Source organism: Narcine bancroftii, chromosome 5 (genome assembly GCF_036971445.1).
Source record: "Narcine bancroftii isolate sNarBan1 chromosome 5, sNarBan1.hap1, whole genome shotgun sequence".
NCBI classification, from domain to species: Eukaryota; Metazoa; Chordata; class Chondrichthyes; order Torpediniformes; family Narcinidae; genus Narcine; species Narcine bancroftii.
In genome coordinates, this window is record NC_091473.1 from 200814384 (window position 1) to 200834362 (window position 19979).

The following is a 19979-nucleotide window of genomic DNA, read 5'->3' on the forward strand; positions in this document are numbered from 1 at the left end:
ATAGGTATTGTATCCTTGGGAAAATGTTCATTTTAATACAGTTTATCCTTCCTATTAGTGTTAGTGGTAAGTCTTTCCAATGCTCTAAGTCGTCCTGTAATTTTTTCATTAGTGGATAATAATTGAGTTTATATAGATGGCCAAGGTTTTTATTTATTTGTATACCTAGGTATCTTATTGCTTGCATTTGGCATCTGAATGGTGATTCCTTCTTAAATTTTGAGAAATCCGCATTATTCATTGACATTGCTTCACTTTTATTTGCGTTAATCTTGTATCCCGACACTTCTCCATATTCCTTCAATTTCTTATGTAATTCTTTTATTGATAGTTCTGGTTCTTTTAAGTATACTATAATGTCATCTGCAAATAGACTGATTTTATATTCCTTGTCTTTTATTTTTATCCCTTTTATTTTATTTTCTGTTCTTATCAGTTCTGCTAGTGGTTCTATGGCTAATGCGAACAATAAGTGCGATAGTGGGCATCCCTGCCTTGTTGATCTGCTTAAGTTAAATTGTTTTGATATATATCCATTTACTGTCATTTTCGCCAATGGCCCCTTATATAATGCTTTAATCCAATTAATATATTTCTCTGGTAAGCTGAATTTCTGTAGTACTTTGAATAAATAATTCCATTCTACTCTGTCAAAGGCCTTCTCTGCGTCTAAAGCAACCGCTACTGTTGGAGCTTTATTTCCTTCTACTGCATGAATTAAGTTAATAAATTTACAAATATTATCTGTTGTTCGTCTTTTTTTAATAAATCCAGTTTGGTCTAGATTTACTGTTTTTGGTACATAGTCGGCTAATCTGTTTGCTAATAGTTTAACTATTATCTTATAATCTGTGTTAAGTAAAGATATTGGTCTATATGACGCTGGTGCGAGTGGATCTTTCCCTGTCTTTGGTATTACTGTAATTATTGCTGTTTTGCATGAATCTGGTAAACTTTGTGTTTTATCAATCTGGTTGATTACTTCCAGGAGGGGAGGAATTAATAAATCTTTAAATGTTTTATAGAATTCTATTGGGAATCCATCCTCTCCTGGTGTTTTATTATTCGGTAGTTTTTTTTATTAACTCTTGTATTTCTACTATTTCAAATGGTTCTGTTAATTTATTTTGTTCCTCTGTTTATAATTTCGGTAGTTCAATTTTAGTTAAAAATTCATCTATTTTGTCTTCTTTCCCTTCGTTTTCAGTTTGGTATAATTGTTCGTAAAATTCTCTGAAGTTTTCATTAATCTCCGTTGGATTATATGTGATTTGTTTGTCTTTTTTCCTTAATGCCAATACCATTTTCTTAGTTTGTTCTGTCTTAAGCTGCCACGCTAGAATTTTGTGCATTTTTTCTCCTAGTTCATCATATATCTGTTTTGTCTTCATTATGTTCTTCTCCACCTTATATGTTTGTAGTGTTTCATATTTTATTTTTTTATCTGCCAATTCTCTTCTTTTAGTTGTGTCTTCTTTCATTGCTAATTCTTTTTCTATATTTGCTATTTCCCTTTCCAACTGCTCTGTTTCCTGATTGTAGTCCTTCTTCATCTTGGTTACATAACTTATTATTTGCCCTCTGATGAACGCTTTCATTGCATCCCATAGTATAAACTTATCTTTCACAGATTCCGTATTTATTTAAAAAAAACATTTTAATTTGTCGTTCAATTAATTCTCTAAAATCCTGCCTTTTAAGTAGCATGGAGTTTAATCTCCATCTATACATTCTTGGAGGGATGTCCTCTAACTCTATTGCCAATATCAGGGGTGAGTGGTCCGATAATATTCTAGCTTTATATTCTGTTTTCCTAACTCTGTCTTGCATGTGAGCTGATAACAGGAATAGGTCTATTCTTGAGTATGTTTTATGTCTACCCGAATAATATGAATATTCCTTTTCCTTTGGGTGTTGTTTCCTCCATATATCCAAAAGTTGCATTTCTTGCATCGATTTAATTATAAATTTGGTTACTTTATTCTTTCTGTTAATTTTTTTCCCAGTTTTATCCATGTTTGAATCCAAATTAAGGTTGAAATCCCCTCCTATTAGTATGTTCCCTTGCCTGTCTGCTATCTTCAAAAAAATATCTTGCATAAATTTTTGATCTTCTACGTTAGTACATTGAGTAAATTCCAAAACTCCGAATATATCTGACATTTTATCATTACATATCTCCCTGCTGGATCTATTATTTCCTCTTCTATTTTAATTGGTACATTTTTACTGATTAATATAGCTACTCCTCTAGCTTTTGAATTATATGACGCTGCTGTTACATGTTGACCTCACCAAAGCCTTCGACACCGTGAGCAGGAAAGGGCTTTGGCAAATACTAGAGTGCATCGGATGTCCCCCAAAGTTCCTCAACATGATTATCCAACTGCACGAAAACCAACAAGGTCGGGTCAGATACAGCAATGAGCTCTCTGAACCCTTCTCCATTAACAATGGCGTGAAGCAAGGCTGTGTTCTCGCACCAACCCTCTTTTCAATCTTCTTCAGCATGATGCTGAACCAAGCCATGAAAGACCCCAACAATGAAGACGCTGTTTACATCCGGTACCGCACGGATGGCAGTCTCTTCAATCTGAGGTGCCTGCAAGCTCACACCAAGACACAAGAGAAACTTGTCCGTGAACTACTCTTTACAGACGATGCCGCTTTAGTTGCCCATTCAGAGCCAGCTCTTCAGCGCTTGACGTCCTGCTTTGCGGAAACTGCCAAAATGTTTGGCCTGGAAGTCAGCCTGAAGAAAACGGAGGTCCTCCATCAGCCAGCTCCCCACCATGACTACCAGCCCCCCCACATCTCCATCGGGCACACAAAACTCAAAACGGTCAACCAGTTTACCTATCTCGGCTGCACCATTTCATCAGATGCAAGGATCGACAATGAGATAGACAACAGACTCGCCAAGGCAAATAGCGCCTTTGGAAGACTACACAAAAGAGTCTGGAAAAACAACCAACTGAAAAACCTCACAAAGATAAGCGTATACAGAGCCGTTGTCATACCCACACTCCTGTTCGGCTCCGAATCATGGGTCCTCTACCGGCACCACCTACGGCTCCTAGAACGCTTCCACCAGCGTTGTCTCCGCTCCATCCTCAACATCCATTGGAGCGCTTTCATCCCTAACGTCGAAGTACTTGAGATGGCAGAGGTCAACAGCATCGAGTCCACGCTGCTGAAGATCCAGCTGCGCTGGATGGGTCACGTCTCCAGAATGGAGGACCATCGCCTTCCCAAGATCGTGTTATATGGCGAGCTCTCCACTGGCCACCGTGACAGAGGTGCACCAAAGAAAAGGTACAAGGACTGCCTAAAGAAATCTCTTGGTGCCTGCCACATTGACCACCGCCAGTGGGCTGATAACGCCTCAAACCGTGCATCTTGGCGCCTCACAGTTTGGCGGGCAGCAACCTCCTTTGAAGAAGACCGCAGAGCCCACCTCACTGACAAAAGGCAAAGGAGGAAAAACCCAACACCCAACCCCAACCAACCAATTTTCCCCTGCAACCGCTGCAACCGTGTCTGCCTGTCCCGCATCGGACTTGTCAGCCACAAACGAGCCTGCAGCTGACGTGGACTTTTTACCCCCTCCATAAATCTTCGTCCGCGAAGCCAAGCCAAAGAAAGAAATATATACATAAGCTTAGAATTAAGTTGGGTTTAGTTAAGTTAATAGAGATAAGTTAACATTTGATTTTGTTTTAATGTTTAAAGAAAATTTAAAAACAACTATTGCTTAAGTAACTATTTGTGTTGGTGAATGTCTACTGCTGCTGGGTTTTGGCGTCTTTGGGCTCGTAACAATATCTATTGCTATGGGGGTTTGGGGTCCTCTGGATTCGTAACAATTGTTAAAGTTAAATTTTCGTTGGATCCATCAGTATTTTTGTTACGTAATATGAAGAAGTTGAGTTTAGAATCAATAATAACTAGATTTCAAATTACATTTTTGAGATTAGCATTTGCTTAGCCAGAAAATGGTTAGCGATTACTTGGAAAAATGAAACTGATTTGAGTATATATAGATGGCACATGGAATCTTGTATTCCAATGGGGAAAAAATAACATAAATCTACATGATAATCATTTATTTTATCAGAAAATTTGGATCCCTTATTTGGATTAAATGGGTTTAAAATTTTGAATTCTCCATCCATACTGTGCTGCCGTTACTCTAATCCATGGTAATTAATTATGTTATTATTGTTCATATCTCATTTCTTTCTTTGGGAGTTAGGTTAGTGATATAGAAGGGTTGGTATAGGGTGGGGAGAGGGCTAGTATGGGCGGTGGGTGGGTAGAAATGAGGTAGTGTGTTTATATATATTTTTATTAATGTATATTTTATTCATTATATGTATTGTTTGTTTTCTGATTATATGTATCATGGTTTAATACTTTAAATAAAATATTCAAAAAAGGACAATAGACGAGCGTTAATCTGAGGAAAGCGCCTTTACCGAGGATTAAAAAAAACATGAACTAATTGGCTTTGCAGAGAATGTCAAAAGGCTTCTTCAGGTGGATTCTCCGCTAAGATTCCTCTGAAGAAGAGGAAGCGGCCCTTTGATTTGCCGTTCACGTGACAGCGCTAAAAGCGCAGCGCTGGCCACCTGAAGGGACAGCTGCTCCGGGATGCGCATATGAGTGCATTCCGGCTCCTGTCCCTTGGGCTGTCAAGTTAGGATGACTGGCTGTCAGCTGGGACAGCCAGCGCGGTCAATCAGCGCGGGGACATCCCTCGTGGAATGTCCCCACACTGATCGCTCTGCCCCCCGGCGGGGGAGAAGGGGGCTGGGGCGGCCGGCGGGGGAGTACGGCGCTCGAGTTGGGTCCCGGCATTGTTTCGCCCAGCCCCCTTTTCCACCGCCGGCCGTTCTTGCCATAAAGTCCACGCGCTGACAGCCCAGCCAGCTGCCCCTGCCCCGACGTCCTGCGCCGGGGGAAGGGGCAGCTGGGAGAGGAGCTGTCAGGCGCTTTTAGGCGGCTGCATTCAGATGGCTGGGGAGGCCACAATGCTGCGGCGATTATCCCTCTCTGAGGAGGGTTACTAAGTTCGTCTTGCAGGCGCCTCCTGCACATTCACGTGACCTCCCAACCGCCGCATTTTGCCAAAATATGCTGCTTTACAAGCGGGGCAATTGGCCACCTGAAAGTGCTTTAAAAGGTCTTCCGTTCCTTGCACTGAACCTGGACCTTATACCCGAGCCGGACGTGGGCAGTAGATGGAATAGCCAGAAGAGCTTGTTACCTTGAATGTAACCCAAATATATTTCCGCTCTCTCTCGGTGCCTAGAGAGCTAAGACTGCTCTTCTCTTGTTTCGAAAGAAATTAAAAAATCGAAAATAAAGACATGCAAAACTGATTGTGCCAACACATAAAAATATTCATTTGTAATTAATTTGCAAAGATAGAGACCTGAAATAATCTGTGGTTTTGGAGTCTGGTGGTTGAGGGGAATACAACCATGAAACTGGTGTCACCGAGTGCCCTCCCCGATGGATGTCCTGGGTGGTATGAACAGTGAATGACCTAGGTGGTAAGAATCCCCGATCATTGCTGCTGCCTTTCTGGATGAATCTAACTAGGCCTGATACAGGATAATTCAGTAATAGTTTCAACTCCTTCCTGAACCGGTGCTGAGTAGCTGCAGGTGTTCGTGCACGAGCTGAGAAGAAGGAGCATATATATATCCTACCTCCTTCCAGATAACCACGGGGTCATTGTAAGTCGAGTAATAGAGTGTTTGTGATCCGGTAGTAAATGAAATGAATTAGTGGTCAGCCATAAGAGTAAAAAAAACTGCCAGAGACGGTGAAAAGTATAACAATTGATTTTTCCTGTTCTCCATTTCAGTGGCCTTATCGTGGCGGCACTATGCTTTCCGCGCCCTGCTCGTCACCACAATGAATCTGACGGTCGGGACATTGAGCGACAAGATGAGAACGAACGGGATGAAGGGAGTTGCGATGTATTTAAACACTGAATATATTATCCACAATGGGATGGTGTCGAAACTGGATTTTGTCTGACAGTACCACACCGTTCCATTCATTACATAAAATACATTCTTAAAATACCAGGGGACGTTTTTTTAAGCAGCCCGGGATGAATATCGTCCAAACCACAGTGGCCGCCACTTTTTGTCGGTAATACCTGGTTTTCAAGTTTTGCCAGCAAATGGCTACAAAACGATCGAAGGTGAAAGCTACTGGTCATCCAGACGAGAATATCCTGAATGGCGGACGAAAGCACGAGTTGGCGTGGTCGATAGGTCGCCACCTGGGAAGAAAATGCTGACAAATCTTGATGAGTGGAACTCCGGAGATGAGAACGAGAAGGTCGGCCACAGCCATTCCCACCAGATAGTACGTAATGCATTTGGAGAGTCCGCATTTTTCGCGGGACAGAATTCCAATGGTGATAACATTGGCTAAAAGAGAACACGTTTAAATGGGACGAAGTGAAACAAGAAGCGATTTGTTTTCAAGCACGTGTAACTTCCAACTGTGACTACCCGCAAAATTGGAGGAACAAAACGTCATGTTCTGTCTGGTGAGCCTCCCACCATATTGCAATAATATCGACTTCTGTTTCTGTGATCATCGCTCACTCCGGTCTCCCTTGTCGATTATTCTTCTGACACCTTTCCTCTAGCTCGATTTCCTCGTCCCTCTAACCAATTCCCTCCATCTCTGGAATACTAATTTCCTCCCGTTTAATTCTCAGCTTTTCACTCCTGCCCTCCTATCCATATCCTGTTGGTTGTTCACCTAAACTCCTACCCCTGCCCCATATTCACTCCTTCCCCTACTTATTTACTTCAACTTGTTTTGCTCATATCTTGATGAACGTCTCAGACGCCAAAATTTCGGTTATGCATATTTGCCAGCTCTGGACTTGTATTAAAGTAAAATCACAGTCTTTGCAGACATTATTGTTTAACTCCACGAAATGCTGGAGGTTTAGGTTGGGGTAAAGTTTAGAGGACGTGTTAATGACAATTATTTGGTAAAAGAGCGCAGTGGACGGCGGGATGTCGTGATGGAGGCTAATACAGAAGCTACATTCAAAAGACGCCTCGATGTGCACATGTATGTATGGGAGATAAATTGAGGGTTATGGGTGAGAAATGAAAAACAGATTGTTATGGGGTCGTACATCATCATGTGTTGTAATGTTCTATGCAAATCAATATGTACATCTGTGTTCATCTCTCTACAGCTCTATATCCCGCCCTCTTGGCCCCCTGAAGGGCTAATGAAAATAAACAAAACAATCTGACAACGGATTCTATGGCCAGGTAAAAATTTCCAAACGTTGTTCTTCAATGACACAAACGTTCCTTCCATGTTCCCGACACACATTCATGAGTGAGAGAAATATTACCCCGTTGAAGGAGGCGATGGGTAAGATCCCCCACGGCCACATGACCTAGCTGTCATTTAAATCGACGTTTTAACAAAAACAGGAAAACCAGTCCACTCCCGTCGCTATACTAAATGGCTTTTCAACCTGTTTTATTTTTGTTTTGGCTGTGGGAAAGGAACCACCTCAGACTGGTGTGATGTCCAATCCTGAAAGTGAACGGCTCCTTTTACCATATCTGCAATACGAAATGTCTTTACATTCTGCCAATGTTACTAATTGTATAGCAGATGCAGTAGTGTCTGCAGGAAGCAACGATCTTACACCGAAGAATAAGAGGTGAATATTAATATGGGATCTCAAAAAACACGGACCATTCGGAACATGGAAAAAAAATGTAAAACCAATTTTCGATGGCGATCAGCTAACGTCAGTCACTTGGACGTGCCCGGCCTTTCATTCCCTAGCTGAGGAGGAGAGTGGTGGAAACTAGTAAACTCCTACAGTCATGCTTTTAAGGCGGACGAATTTATCAATTCAACAACGATCGACCAGAACCGATTACTTGGATCGTTGGATGCAGTTTTCACAGCCTATCCAGAGGTGTCCGGGACTGGGTCCTAAAATCCACACTATTTATGGAATGGCCAGAGGTTTAAGGGTTCGCTGTTTTTGAGGAGTCCATTATAAGTAGCTACTTGCTTTACTACAGAATCATAGTGATCTTGCATGATATAAATATATTTATGAGATCCCACACGTCTGTGTGCATTAAACAGAAGACAAATCCTCATTACAAAACGTTTGCACCCATCCAGTCTGACCCGCCATTCAACCACTATAGAATATTAAAGCACATCAAATGGGTCCTTTGGCTAATGGAGTGTGTGCTGAACTAAAATTGTGCCTAGGCCCACTAACATGAACCAAGTTCGTAGCCCTTCATTCTGCTCCCATCCAAGTACCTCTCCAAATTTTCCTAAAAAGTGAAAGTTGAGCCCACATTTACCACTTAAGATGGCAGAGCATTACACACTCCAATTCCGTGTGAAGACGCTCTGCCTAATATTCCCCGTAAACAATTCAGCTTTCCCATTTAAACCATGTCCCCTGGTTTGTATCTCACCAAACCTCAGTGGAAATGGCCGACTTGCATTTTATCTATATCTCTTATGTTCCATGCTTCTATGTTTCTATGATCATTGAATGGTGAGTCAGAATTTATGGGCTGAATAGCTTTGATGTTCTCCTTGTTCTTATGGTTAATGCAGACCAATCCACAGAAATATGTGGCACATCATAAATATAATATGATGGAAGATAACTTTACCATTTTGCATACCTTTAATATTTTCCCCTTATTTTTTCTCAGTTTGAAATCCTTTCTCAATGTCCACAAAGACTCCAAACTTTGCGTCATCTCCAGATATGCTGATCCAATCTTCCACATTATTATCAAGGTCATTGATATCAATGATAAACAACGATTGTATCATCACTGAATCCTGAGGCCACCACTATTCACAGGCCTGCAATATTAGAAGCATTTATGCACTACCAATATTTGGATTCTTCTGTATAGGTTTGTCCTTGCATCCAGAGTGTTGCCTTTGTCAACTTTCTGAGTAACCTCCTTGAAAAACGATACATGATTTGTTAAACACGACCTAACATGCAAAACTTCATGTTGCCATTCCATTCTCAGACCCCAGCTGTCAAAATACTTTCATATCCTATCTCACATAACTCCTTCCAATAATTTACCAACTGATGAAGTCAAGCACACTGGCCTATAATTTCCAGGGTAACTTTTGGTGGCTTTTAAACAATGGAACAACATGATCTGCCCTCCAATCTTCCTACATCCCTTCTATGGCTTCTAATTCTCACAATCATCCACACACCCCACCCTTTTATCCCTCACCACTGATGCCTTAGTTCAGGGGGTTCCCAACCTGGGGTACGTGTACCCCCAGGGGTACATTTGCACTTTTCAGGGAGTACATTGGGTCTGAGAGAATAACCACTATTGTACAATACGTGGTGTTGTAATCTGCAGTAAGATTGCACAATGTTGTGTTTTTTTAATCCTTAATTTTTAGGGGTACACGGGAACCGATAAAAATGCCCAAGGGTACATAGGAACAAAAAGGTTGGGAACCCCTGTCTTAATGGATAAAAAATGTATATATCTCTGCCTTAAATTTGTTCAATCACGTGGCTAACAAATCGCCTGTGCCAACAAATCTGACTGAAGAAATTTATACATACATCTGTTCTAATTTAATGCCCTTCAAACCTGAAGTTGTTCCCTCTGATCCTTTACTCTTTCAACATCTACTCCATTCACGTCTTTCAACATTTGGAATGTTTCAATAAGCTCGCCTTAATTGTCTTAAATTCCAACAAGTACAGACCAAGAGATGCCATATAATCCTTGGGTGATTACCTCTTCTTTCATGAATCACTCTGGTGAACCTACTCTAAAGTCAGCAGTTTATTTCACAAGATGACAAGATCATAAGTTAAAAGGGCAGAGAAGTAGGCCACTAGGCCCATCGAGCCTGCTCCGTGACTCTACATTAAGCTGAATTATGCTCACACCGAGTCCCAATTTCCAGCCCTTGCTACCCTTACTAATGAGATACTTGTCCATTTCCTGTTTAAATACTCACAGTGATCTGGCCTCCATTGCTTTGGACTGCAGTGAGTTCTGCAGATCCATGACCCTCTGACTAAAGAAGTTCTTCCTCCTCTCTGTTTTAATTGGATAATTTCTAGTTTTAAGACTATGACCCCTTGTCCTATTCACCCATGAAGGGAAACATATTATCCGTATTCCCTCTATCAAAACTTTTCAATATTTGAAATGTCTCTATGAGATCCCACTCATTCTTCTATACGCCAATGAATACAACACAAGAGCTATGAAATGCTCCTCATACGCCAGGCTCTGCATTCCAGGAATCATCCTAGTAAATCTCCTCTGCATCCTCTCCAACAACAGCACATACTTTCAAAGAAATGGGACCCAAAAGTGTACACAGTACTCCAAATGGTGTCTCACCAGTGCCCCATAGAGACTCATTAGCACCTCACTACTCTTAAACACTATTCCTCTTGAAATGGGCATAGCATTCACCTTCTTCACTACCAATCTTGGGGGTTAACTTTTAGATTACTCTGCACAAGGACGCCTAGGTTTTTTTAAATTTTCTCCCTATCCAAATAATACTCTACCTATTTATTTCCACTGCCAAAATGTGGAACTGAACACTTCTCAACATTGTACTTCATCTGCCATGTTTTTGCCCAATCTCCCAAACTGTCTATATCCCACTGCAATTTCACTGTTTCTTCAACAATTCCTGCTCCACCACCTATCTTAATGACATCTGAAAATTTGGCCACAAAACCATTCTTTCTACAATCCAAATCATTGAAATAAATTGTAAACAACAGCTGCCCCAACACCGATGCCTGTGGAACACCACTCATTACAGACAGCCATCCTGAACAAATCCCTTAATTTGAACCCTTTGCTTTCTGCCTGTCAGCCAATTTTCTATCCAGTCTAATAGCATCCCTGTAATTCCATGGACCTTAGTTATCAACCTAACATGCAGCACCTTGTCTAAAACTACTCAAATTACTGCACGAGGGGTCTGATTAATTCCTTGTGAAGACGCACTTGTTCTGTTCCACTTGGCCAATGGTCTGAAAAGGTTATCACAGAGATGCGGCAACACAAAATATGCAACAGCATGCAACTCATTATTGAAATGTGATTGAACCAGGAATTCCCACAGCTGGTACAAATCCAGAAGTTCGAACCTTAATTTCATCTTTTCTTTTAACACACTTTCCAGGCTTAATTACTATCCTGCTCTATATTAATCCACTGAACAGGCTTATTAATCTGTTCCACATTAACTTCCTGAAAATGCCTACCATTCTGAGATGTATTTTTGTTAATGAGGGCAAATTTGTCTGCTATTCTAGATCTTTGTTGCTATGTCCCCATGTCTCTCTCATCCAGGTATAATTTAATCTCCTTTGGAACAAACCTTTTAATTTCCTCAATTAACACCAATTCTCTCAATCTGTCAAAATCATTATTTATTCCTTTTGAGGTGCACCAATCGTCAAACCACATAGATTTCTTCAGATCAAAATCCATGTAAGATTGATTCCATGTTTTCATCAAACTCCTACATTTTTGTCTATATGCTTCTGGAGCCAACTCATAAGCTTTGTTTAACAGTATCATAATTTGTCACTTGCTCTGCAGTCCAGATAAAGGATGCAGTTTGTGCTTTTCCTTTCAATATACTTTGGCGCATGAACGACCTGCAGATACCACGCAAGAGAATAGGGGGTCTGTGCCCCGGACCCCAGTCACTGGGCACCGGGAGTGAGCACCACCAGGCTTCACAGCAGCCCCAATGGTGGGGCCACGGACCCGGCTGATGCTGCTATTTCCCTTGAGAAGGGATCTCCCCCCCAAGAGGATGCCCAGGGTGTCCGTGTGTGAGACGGGGACGGTGACAGGGTCTCCTGCCCCTCCCCCAGAGGACCGGTCCGCTCCGTGGTAGGGACCCCGTCCCTGCCCCTCCTGTACCTTCCTTGAGGCCGGGGAAGGACAGGGGCTGCAGCCAGACACACTCGCTGCCCAAGGCCTTGTCATAGACCCTTCTCCCTGATTTCCCCTCCCCCCCCACGCCCTCTCCCCCCCTCCACGCCCACTCTCCCCCCCCCACGCCCTCTCTTCCCCCCCCCCCCCCCATGCCCTCTCTCCCCTTGTGACAGGAAGCGCAGTCCCTACACTTATCCCCCTCCCGCCCCTTCCCTTCCCTCCCCTCACCGGCCCGACTTTGGGGAGACGAAGCTCCAGCCGAACCTTGGTGCCGCTCGCCCTCCTCCCCAAGGCCGCATCGGGTGCACATCAGGGCAGCGCGGCGTCAACAAGGACCGGGCCCCGTGCCCCTTGCACTCATGGCCCGCGCCCTCCTATCCCCACCGCTCCGCCCCTCCACTCGGGGCGATTCTCATCGCCACAAAGGAAAACGGAGCCGAAAGTGAGCGGTGAAGCTGCGCTCAGTGAGTATCGGGCAGGCGGGCTCTGGGCTCAGTGATGGACAATAAGGAGAGAGCAGATTGAGAAAGAGGGTTTAGCATCATCCTGCTCAAACGTTGGTTCGGACACAGATGGAGATGTTGGCGATGGAATCCGATTTCCGCGCTCCCTCCCTCCCTCCATCATGTTCCCGCGGCTTCAGTGGACGAGGCTCCCTTTCAAACGGACCCGCGTCTCCTCTCCCCGATCCGGTTGAGCTCCCTGTCGCCCCACCTTCCGCACAGCGACAGCAGCGCCCGGGCCAGAGGGGAGCATTAATCTCCAGTGTGGAAGCAATAAATGGGAACCTTTCCAACAGCCCTAACTCCACATTGGATGAGAACTCAGATCAATGACGGGTCTTCACTCACATGGTTCCAATTCTGTTCAATGGAGAAGCTCATGTTCACCAAGTCCAGCCAGATGACGGAACTGCGCCCCTTAAAAAAAAAGCGGGACAGGGACGTCGAGCGGAGTGACGTCATCACGCTCGCCAGTCCGATGACGGAGGGCTCCCGCAGTTCCGGGGCTTGCAGCGCCCGGTTCGAAGAAGCTTCTCCCCGGGTCGTGACTCTCGTCCCAGCCTCAGTGTTGCTTTAACCCATGGCTCATCTCTCCGAGAGCTTCCATCGGGCTGAGCCCGCGCTGTGACTCTGGGGCAGGACTGCATTGATTTATCCCCTGGTCACATCCACTCACCCCCACAGCGATGAACCCGTTTCTGTGCTCCGATTGTGGGAAGAACTTTCAAACTCTGGGTAACTTGAAGAGACACCGGCGGGCCCACTCCGGGGAGAGGCCCTTCATCTGCCCCGATTGCAAGAAGGCCTTCACCACCTTGTCCAACCTTGAGAGACACCGGCGGGTCCACACCGGGGAGAGGCCCTTCACCTGCCCCGAGTGCGGGAAGGGGTTTGCACAGAGCAACGATCTGCGGGCGCATCAGCGGGTCCACACCGGGGAAAAGCCATTTGCTTGCTCCAAGTGCAAGAAGGCCTTCACCATTAGTGCCAACCTGGAGAGACACCTGCGGGTCCACACTGGGGAGAGGCCCTTCACTTGCCCTGAGTGCAAGAATGCCTTCACTACTTTGTCCAACCTTGAGAGACACCGGCGGCTCCACACAGGAGAGAGGCCCTTCACTTGCCCTGATTGTGCTAAGGGGTTTACCCAGATCACTGACCTTCGGACCCACCAAAGGATCCACACCGGGGAAAACCCATTTGCCTGCCCCGAGTGTGATAAGGACTTCACCCATAAAGGCAACCTTGAAGCACACCAACGGGTCCACACTGGGGAGAAGCCTTTCACCTGCCCTGATTGCGGAAAGGGTTTTGCTCAGATCACCAACATGCGGACCCACCAGTGGGTCCACACCGGGGTAAAGCCATTCGCCTGCCAACAGTGTGAGAAAGCTTTCACCAACAGATACAACCTTGAGATACACCAGCGGGTCCACACTGGCGAGAAGCCCTTCACCTGCCCAGAGTGTGGCAAAGGCTTCACCTACACCTCCGGCCTCAAGAGCCATCAGCGGGTCCACACCGGGGAGAGGTCGTTCACCTGCCTCAAGTGCGGCAAGAAATTTGAAAGTTTGAGTAAGTTAACAAGACACCAGTGGGTCCACACCGGGGAGAGGCCATTCACCTGCTCCGAGTGTGGGAAGGGGTTCATCCGATCTACCCATCTGCTGAGACACCAGCGGGTCCACACTGGGGAGAGGCCATTCACCTGCTCTGACTGCGGGAAGAAATTTAAACATCTGGGTAACTTAAAGATACACCAACGGGTCCACACTGGGGAGAAGCCCCTCACCTGCCCCAAGTGTGGCAAGGGCTTCACCGACACCTTCAGCCTGCAAAGGCACCAACGGATCCACACTGGGGAGAGGCCATTCACCTGCCCCGATTGTGGGAAGGGGTTTGCCCAGATCACCAACATGCGGATCCACCAGCGGATCCACACCAAGGAGAGGCCCTTCACCTGTCCCAATTGCGGGAAGGGGTTTGCTCAGATCACTCACATGAAGACCCACCAGCGAGTCCACACTGGGGAAAGGCCGTTTACCTGCTCCGAGTGCAAGAAGTCCTTTGCCAGGTGGTCGAACCTTGAGATACACCAGCGCGTCCACACAGGAGAGAGGCCCTTCACCTGCTCCATCTGCAGAAAGAAATTTAAACATCTGGCTGACTTAAAGAGACACCAACGGCTCCACACTGGGGAGAGACCATTCACCTGCCCCAATTGTGGGAAGGGGTTTGCCGATATCACCCACATGCAAACCCATAAGCGGGTCCACACCGGGGAAAAGCCATTCAGCTGCTCCAAGTGCAAGAAGTCCTTCACCAGGTGGTCCAACCTTGAGGTACACTGGCAAATCCACACTGGCGAGAGGCCATTCACCTGCCCCAAGTGTGGCAAAGGCTTCACCGACACCTACAGTCTGCAGAGACACCAACGGGTCCACAACAGGGAAAAGCTGTTCACCTGCCCAGAGTATGAGAAGGCCTTCATCAATGCATACAACCTTGAGGTACACCGGCAGGTCCACAGCGACAAGAAGCCCTTCATGTGCCCCTAATGTGGCAAGAGCTTCACTCAGACCTCCCATCTGCAGATACACCAGCATGTCCACACCGGGGAGAGACTGTTCATCTGCCCAGAGTGTGGCAAAGGCTTCACTGATGCCTCAAGCCTGCAGAGGCAACAGTGGGTCCACATTGGGGCAAAGCCGTTCACCTGCTCTGAGTGTGGGAAGGGTTTCAGCAGTCTTGAGATACACCAGCGGGTCCACACCGGGAAGAGGCCCTTCACCCGTTCCAAGTGTGAGAAGAACTTTAAACATCTGGCTGACTTAACTAGACACCAATGGGTCCACACCAGGGAGAGGGCCTTCATCTGCCACAAAGGCGGCAAGGGCTTCACCAAGACCTCCAACCTGCTGACCCACCAGCGGATCCACCCTGGGGAGAGGCCCTTCACCTGCTCCAAGTGTGGGAAGGGTTTCACCCAGTCAGATAACCTGCTGAAACACCAGTGAGTTCATACATAAAGTTTGCAGAGTGTGGAATATTGAAACATCACTTAGACTTCTGGCTGGCGGGCGCATGGAGTTGGCAGTAGATTGGTGCTCCTGCCAACTTTCAAACATTTCTCACTCAATCATCTTTAATCTTTAACCAAAGTGGTTTAAACTTATCTCCTTCACTATTTAATATCATTGTCTTTGGAGATGTCGACTACCAGAGGAACAAAAGCAGCAAAAAAATGGTAAAGAAGATATAGCCCTTCTGACTGCAGACTCTGTCTCAGATGTGTTGAAAAAAACAATCACAGGACATAACACGAGAAATAACCATAGAAGGTCAACGATGGATTAATTCTAAGCTTGAGAAGGTTTTATAGCGATTTCAGCAATTGAAGAGTGTTTGGAAACTGTGGAGGATGGTTTGACCAAATAGATTAGGGGTATCCAAAGTGGTCAATATTGACCCACAGCGGTCAATGCGACCATCCAGGGGATCGAAAATGCGGGAGGGTCGATTTAAAATAGTGCCCCCCCCCCACCTGGTTCAGTGCAGTGGGGGGTGGGGGGGGAATGGGGGGAAGAGGATGACCTGCCAGGTACCTTTGTGCACCACTGTTAAACTTCCTCCTCATTCTGCATGCGCCAGCTGGCACTGAACATCTCCATCACATTTCCCCCTCATCGCATATGTGCCAGCTGGACACACACGGCCTGTGGACCCTGAAATGCTGCATTTAACAGGTGCCCTTTCTGCCTATTAATTTGTCCTCTATTTTGGGCTGTAGCATGTAAACACATAAATGGAGGACAAATTAATGTCTGGCTCGAGGTGGGCTAAAACTGGATGTTTGGCCACCTTACACAGCTCCCCACTCCTGTCCAGCCCCCTCCTATCCAGCCCCATCCCCCCCAATCCATTAACGGGATTCCATGCCAGGGGATCGAGGAGGAACCACATAGTCCTCGAAGGGGTCGAAGGTCCAGGAACTTTTGGAACCCCTGGTATAGATTAGCTGGATACTCATTGTGAAGTAATGCCTGCCTCCAACTCCAAGTTGGCCTGGAAGGTGTTGATTAGGAGAGTAGGAATGGACGCCACAATAATCAGATCCTGGGCTGAAAGGAAGACACTGAAAAAGGCCAGTTAACTGACTTCTCAAATCTACTCGTGGTAGTGTTTGGAAGAGAGTTTTTTTTGCTACTAAGCCCAAGTTCAACAGAGCACGTCGATCTCTGGTTCCCATGGCAACCTCGGAACATCGTTCATGTTCGGTAATTCTTCATTTTCATTATTACTAAGTAAAGGATCATGTTATTCGTGAAGCTCATCCAATCAGAAATTTGAATGATCAGGGTCAACAAATTAGATTTGTGGAAGATTTTTGCCATGAAGTTGTGGAGATGCAGAAAGCTTACAGAGAGATTATGAAAGGATTTAGATCCCATTTCGTCTGTGGATCACCTTGGAAAACAGCCACGAGAAATTTTTAAATTTGGTGGATGAAGCTTAAAAAGTTTTGGTTTATTCTGTTCCAACTGCAATTTTAATATGAATAATCTGTGCCTGAAGTTTTTTTTTTGTCTTGAAGGGGGCTCTTTTGTCGAATGGGGAAGTCTAACCACTCGTTTCTTATGTCAATTGAGGGGTAAATTAATGTAATAATAACGTGGTTTTTATTTTAATTTAGTTTAGTTTATTTTGTTTATCTTTGATATTAATGATTTAATAGATTGTATTAATCTTACTTTATTAATGTTGACAGTATTTGTCTATGTTGCTTATTCATTAACAGTGCAAGATATAATGTATGTAGTTTATTATTCAAACCCACTTGGGTTTGTGCAGCTCGTTTATTCTAGAACCGTAGGGAACTACGGTCAGCATTGAAATAACGAATAACGGATATGCGCTTCATCTAGTTTAGTTAGGGAAACATTTTATAATAAGCAAATACAAGTTCTAGTCTTCATGTTACTGAGTTTGGTATGTTAAATGTAGATTTTTATAGTTTAAGGAGCCTTTTTAATTACAACCGATTTGATATTATTTTGAAGGTTTAAGGCTCTTTTAACAAATTTTGTTGTTTGAGATGTTTTGAGTTTTTTAAAAATCCTAACAATAGAGAATTTTTTTTGAAATGTACATCGTCCCTATACTCACATTGATTATTTTTTAATAATCAACTAATTTCATTGACTCAATCATGTGAATCAAGGAATAGTGATATCTGATCATCTCCTGATATCTTGTCTTGGAATTTTCCCAACATTCCTTTTACAAAGAGACGTTGATGTTTTAATTCTACCTGACGCTCATATAATGATGTTTTGAATTTTATGGAAGAGCAAATCCAATTGTTCTTCACTACAAATTCTACTCCAACAATTTCTAATCTGATTGTCTGGGTCACTCTGAAAATATATCTGAGGAGGCAAATTATTTCTTATACAGCTAATATAAAGATGTCTAATAAGGAAAGATTAGATTTAATCAATCAGATTAAACAATTGATTAACAATGTGCACGACAAAAACCCCAGTTTATGTAAAGAACTAAAAAATAAATTTCATCTTCTTTCTACTTATCCCATTGAACAGCAACTTTTGAAGAGTAAGGGTCAGTTCTACATCCATAGTGAGAAGGCTGGTAAATTTTTCTCCAGCCAATTGAAAGCAATGGTTGCTAAGAGACAAAGTAATAAGATTCAGATGGAACATCTGTGGTCACTAGACCATTGTGAAATAACTTATACTTTTAGAGAATTTTATTCCAGATTGTATACTTTTAAATCTAACAATGATAGTACTTCAATGTTGGATTTTCTGGATCACCTTAATTTATCTATGCTTTCTCAGAATAATCGTATGGGTCTGGAAGTGCCTATTTCTCAAGAGGAAATACTTTTTGCAATTTCCTCTTTACAATCTGGTCATTCTCCAGGACCTGATAGGAACACTGTGAAATGTTATAAATCCTTTTCCAAATTGCTTGTACCCCAATTAAGTTAATCATTTACAGCAGTCAAAACCTTTTAATCTTCATTTGGGTACTGGTCAAGGATGTCCTTTAAGTCCATTACTTTTTAACTTGGTATTAGAACCTTCAGCAATTGCTCTTCATGAAAGTAGAGATTTTATAGGGATTCTTTGGAAAGGTATTGAACACAGATTGGATATTTAAAGTTTTAAAGAATTTTTATTCAAAAAAATTTTGCTTCCTTTCAACAATTGGTGGTAAAATTTAATTTAGCAAATACTTATTTTGTTAGATATTTATAAATTACACATTTTGTCCAATCTCAGATCCCTGACTCTCCGTGAATCCCCGAGGCAAACATCTTTGATACACATTTTGATTTACAACTTTCTCATAAAGGTTTAATATCTTACTATAATTGCTTAGTTAAACTCAAGAGTGATTGAGTACAGGATTTCAATCTTTCTCTCTGGGATGAGGTTTGTGCCTCTATTTGGAATCTGATTAATACGACCTCCTTTTGTTCACCACTTTTTTGCAATTTAAAGTGGTCCATAGAGAACATAAAATTGGCTGTTTTTTATTCAGATATTTTATTCTCTATATGACAAATGTAAAATTGGAGATGCCTATTTGGTTCACATGTTCTGGAGTTCCCATGTTTAGAAATATTTTGGAAAGCTATCTTTCAAACACTATCGGTGATTATTAAATTCAAACCTTGCACTTTAATTGCTTTGTTCAGATCATTTCAGGATGATTATGTTTTACTGACTCCAACTCAAACCAAAATTTTATCTTTTACTTCATTGATGGCCAGACGTGCAGTTTTGATGAAATGGAAAGACAATTCTCCAGCTCCACAGTGATATTATGTCTTAAGTTAGAAAAAAATAGAAATTCCATTAAAGAATGAAATACTAACTTTCAAAAGACATGGGGTCTGTTCGGACTGTTCTGAAGCTTTGGTTCTGTGCTGTCCATCTCCAGGCTATTGTCAAATGACTCCTACATGTCATCTTTGAACCTTGTTCAGTGGGATGGTTTCTGGATTGGAAGGGTTTCTGTTTTTCTCTTTCTTGAATTTGACAATACAATATATAATTGTCCTGTTCAATTGTTTATAATCGAAACAACAACAAAATATTTTTAAAAAGAAAGAAAAAAGGTTTATACTATTTAGGATATGAATTATGGATCTCATTTATAATTTATGTCTGTTAATGATATATGATAAACTATTTCATTTATGTAATTGTTCATATTGAATTGTACCCTTTTTGCTAATATGTTCTTTATTAAAACCAAATAAAAATATTACAAAAAGAAAGAACATCACTCACTCAAACACCAGGAGGGACTGGAGTCTTGTGGTTATTGAGGAAACAAATCAAAACAGGTCCTGGTTTTGTTGTCGATTTGCAATTTGTTTTCAGGTTCAAGTTTATTGTCACATGTACAAAGATGCAGT

The 19979-nt window shown here is 43.2% G+C and overlaps 2 protein-coding genes across 2 annotated transcripts; both read left to right on the forward strand.

The window, feature by feature from the left end:
- Nucleotides 1-12250: 12250 nt before the first annotated feature.
- Nucleotides 12251-19768, forward strand: LOC138764548 (zinc finger protein 850-like). Its single transcript, XM_069940637.1, has one exon. The coding sequence runs from the start codon at nucleotides 13213-13215 to the stop codon at nucleotides 15082-15084; it is 1872 nt and encodes a 623-aa protein (XP_069796738.1). The 5' UTR covers nucleotides 12251-13212; the 3' UTR covers nucleotides 15085-19768.
- LOC138765462 (oocyte zinc finger protein XlCOF19-like) lies at nucleotides 15084-15543 on the forward strand. The gene is made up of 2 exons (XM_069942501.1): nucleotides 15084-15088; nucleotides 15198-15543. The coding sequence occupies exons 1-2, from the start codon at nucleotides 15084-15086 to the stop codon at nucleotides 15541-15543; spliced, it is 351 nt and encodes a 116-aa protein (XP_069798602.1).
- Nucleotides 19769-19979: the final 211 nt, after the last annotated feature.

Excerpts from the sequence above, each read along its gene's own strand:
- LOC138764548 (XM_069940637.1), top strand. The coding sequence starts at position 13,213 with ATGAACCCGTTTCTGTGCTCCGATTGTGGGAAGAACTTTCAAACTCTG.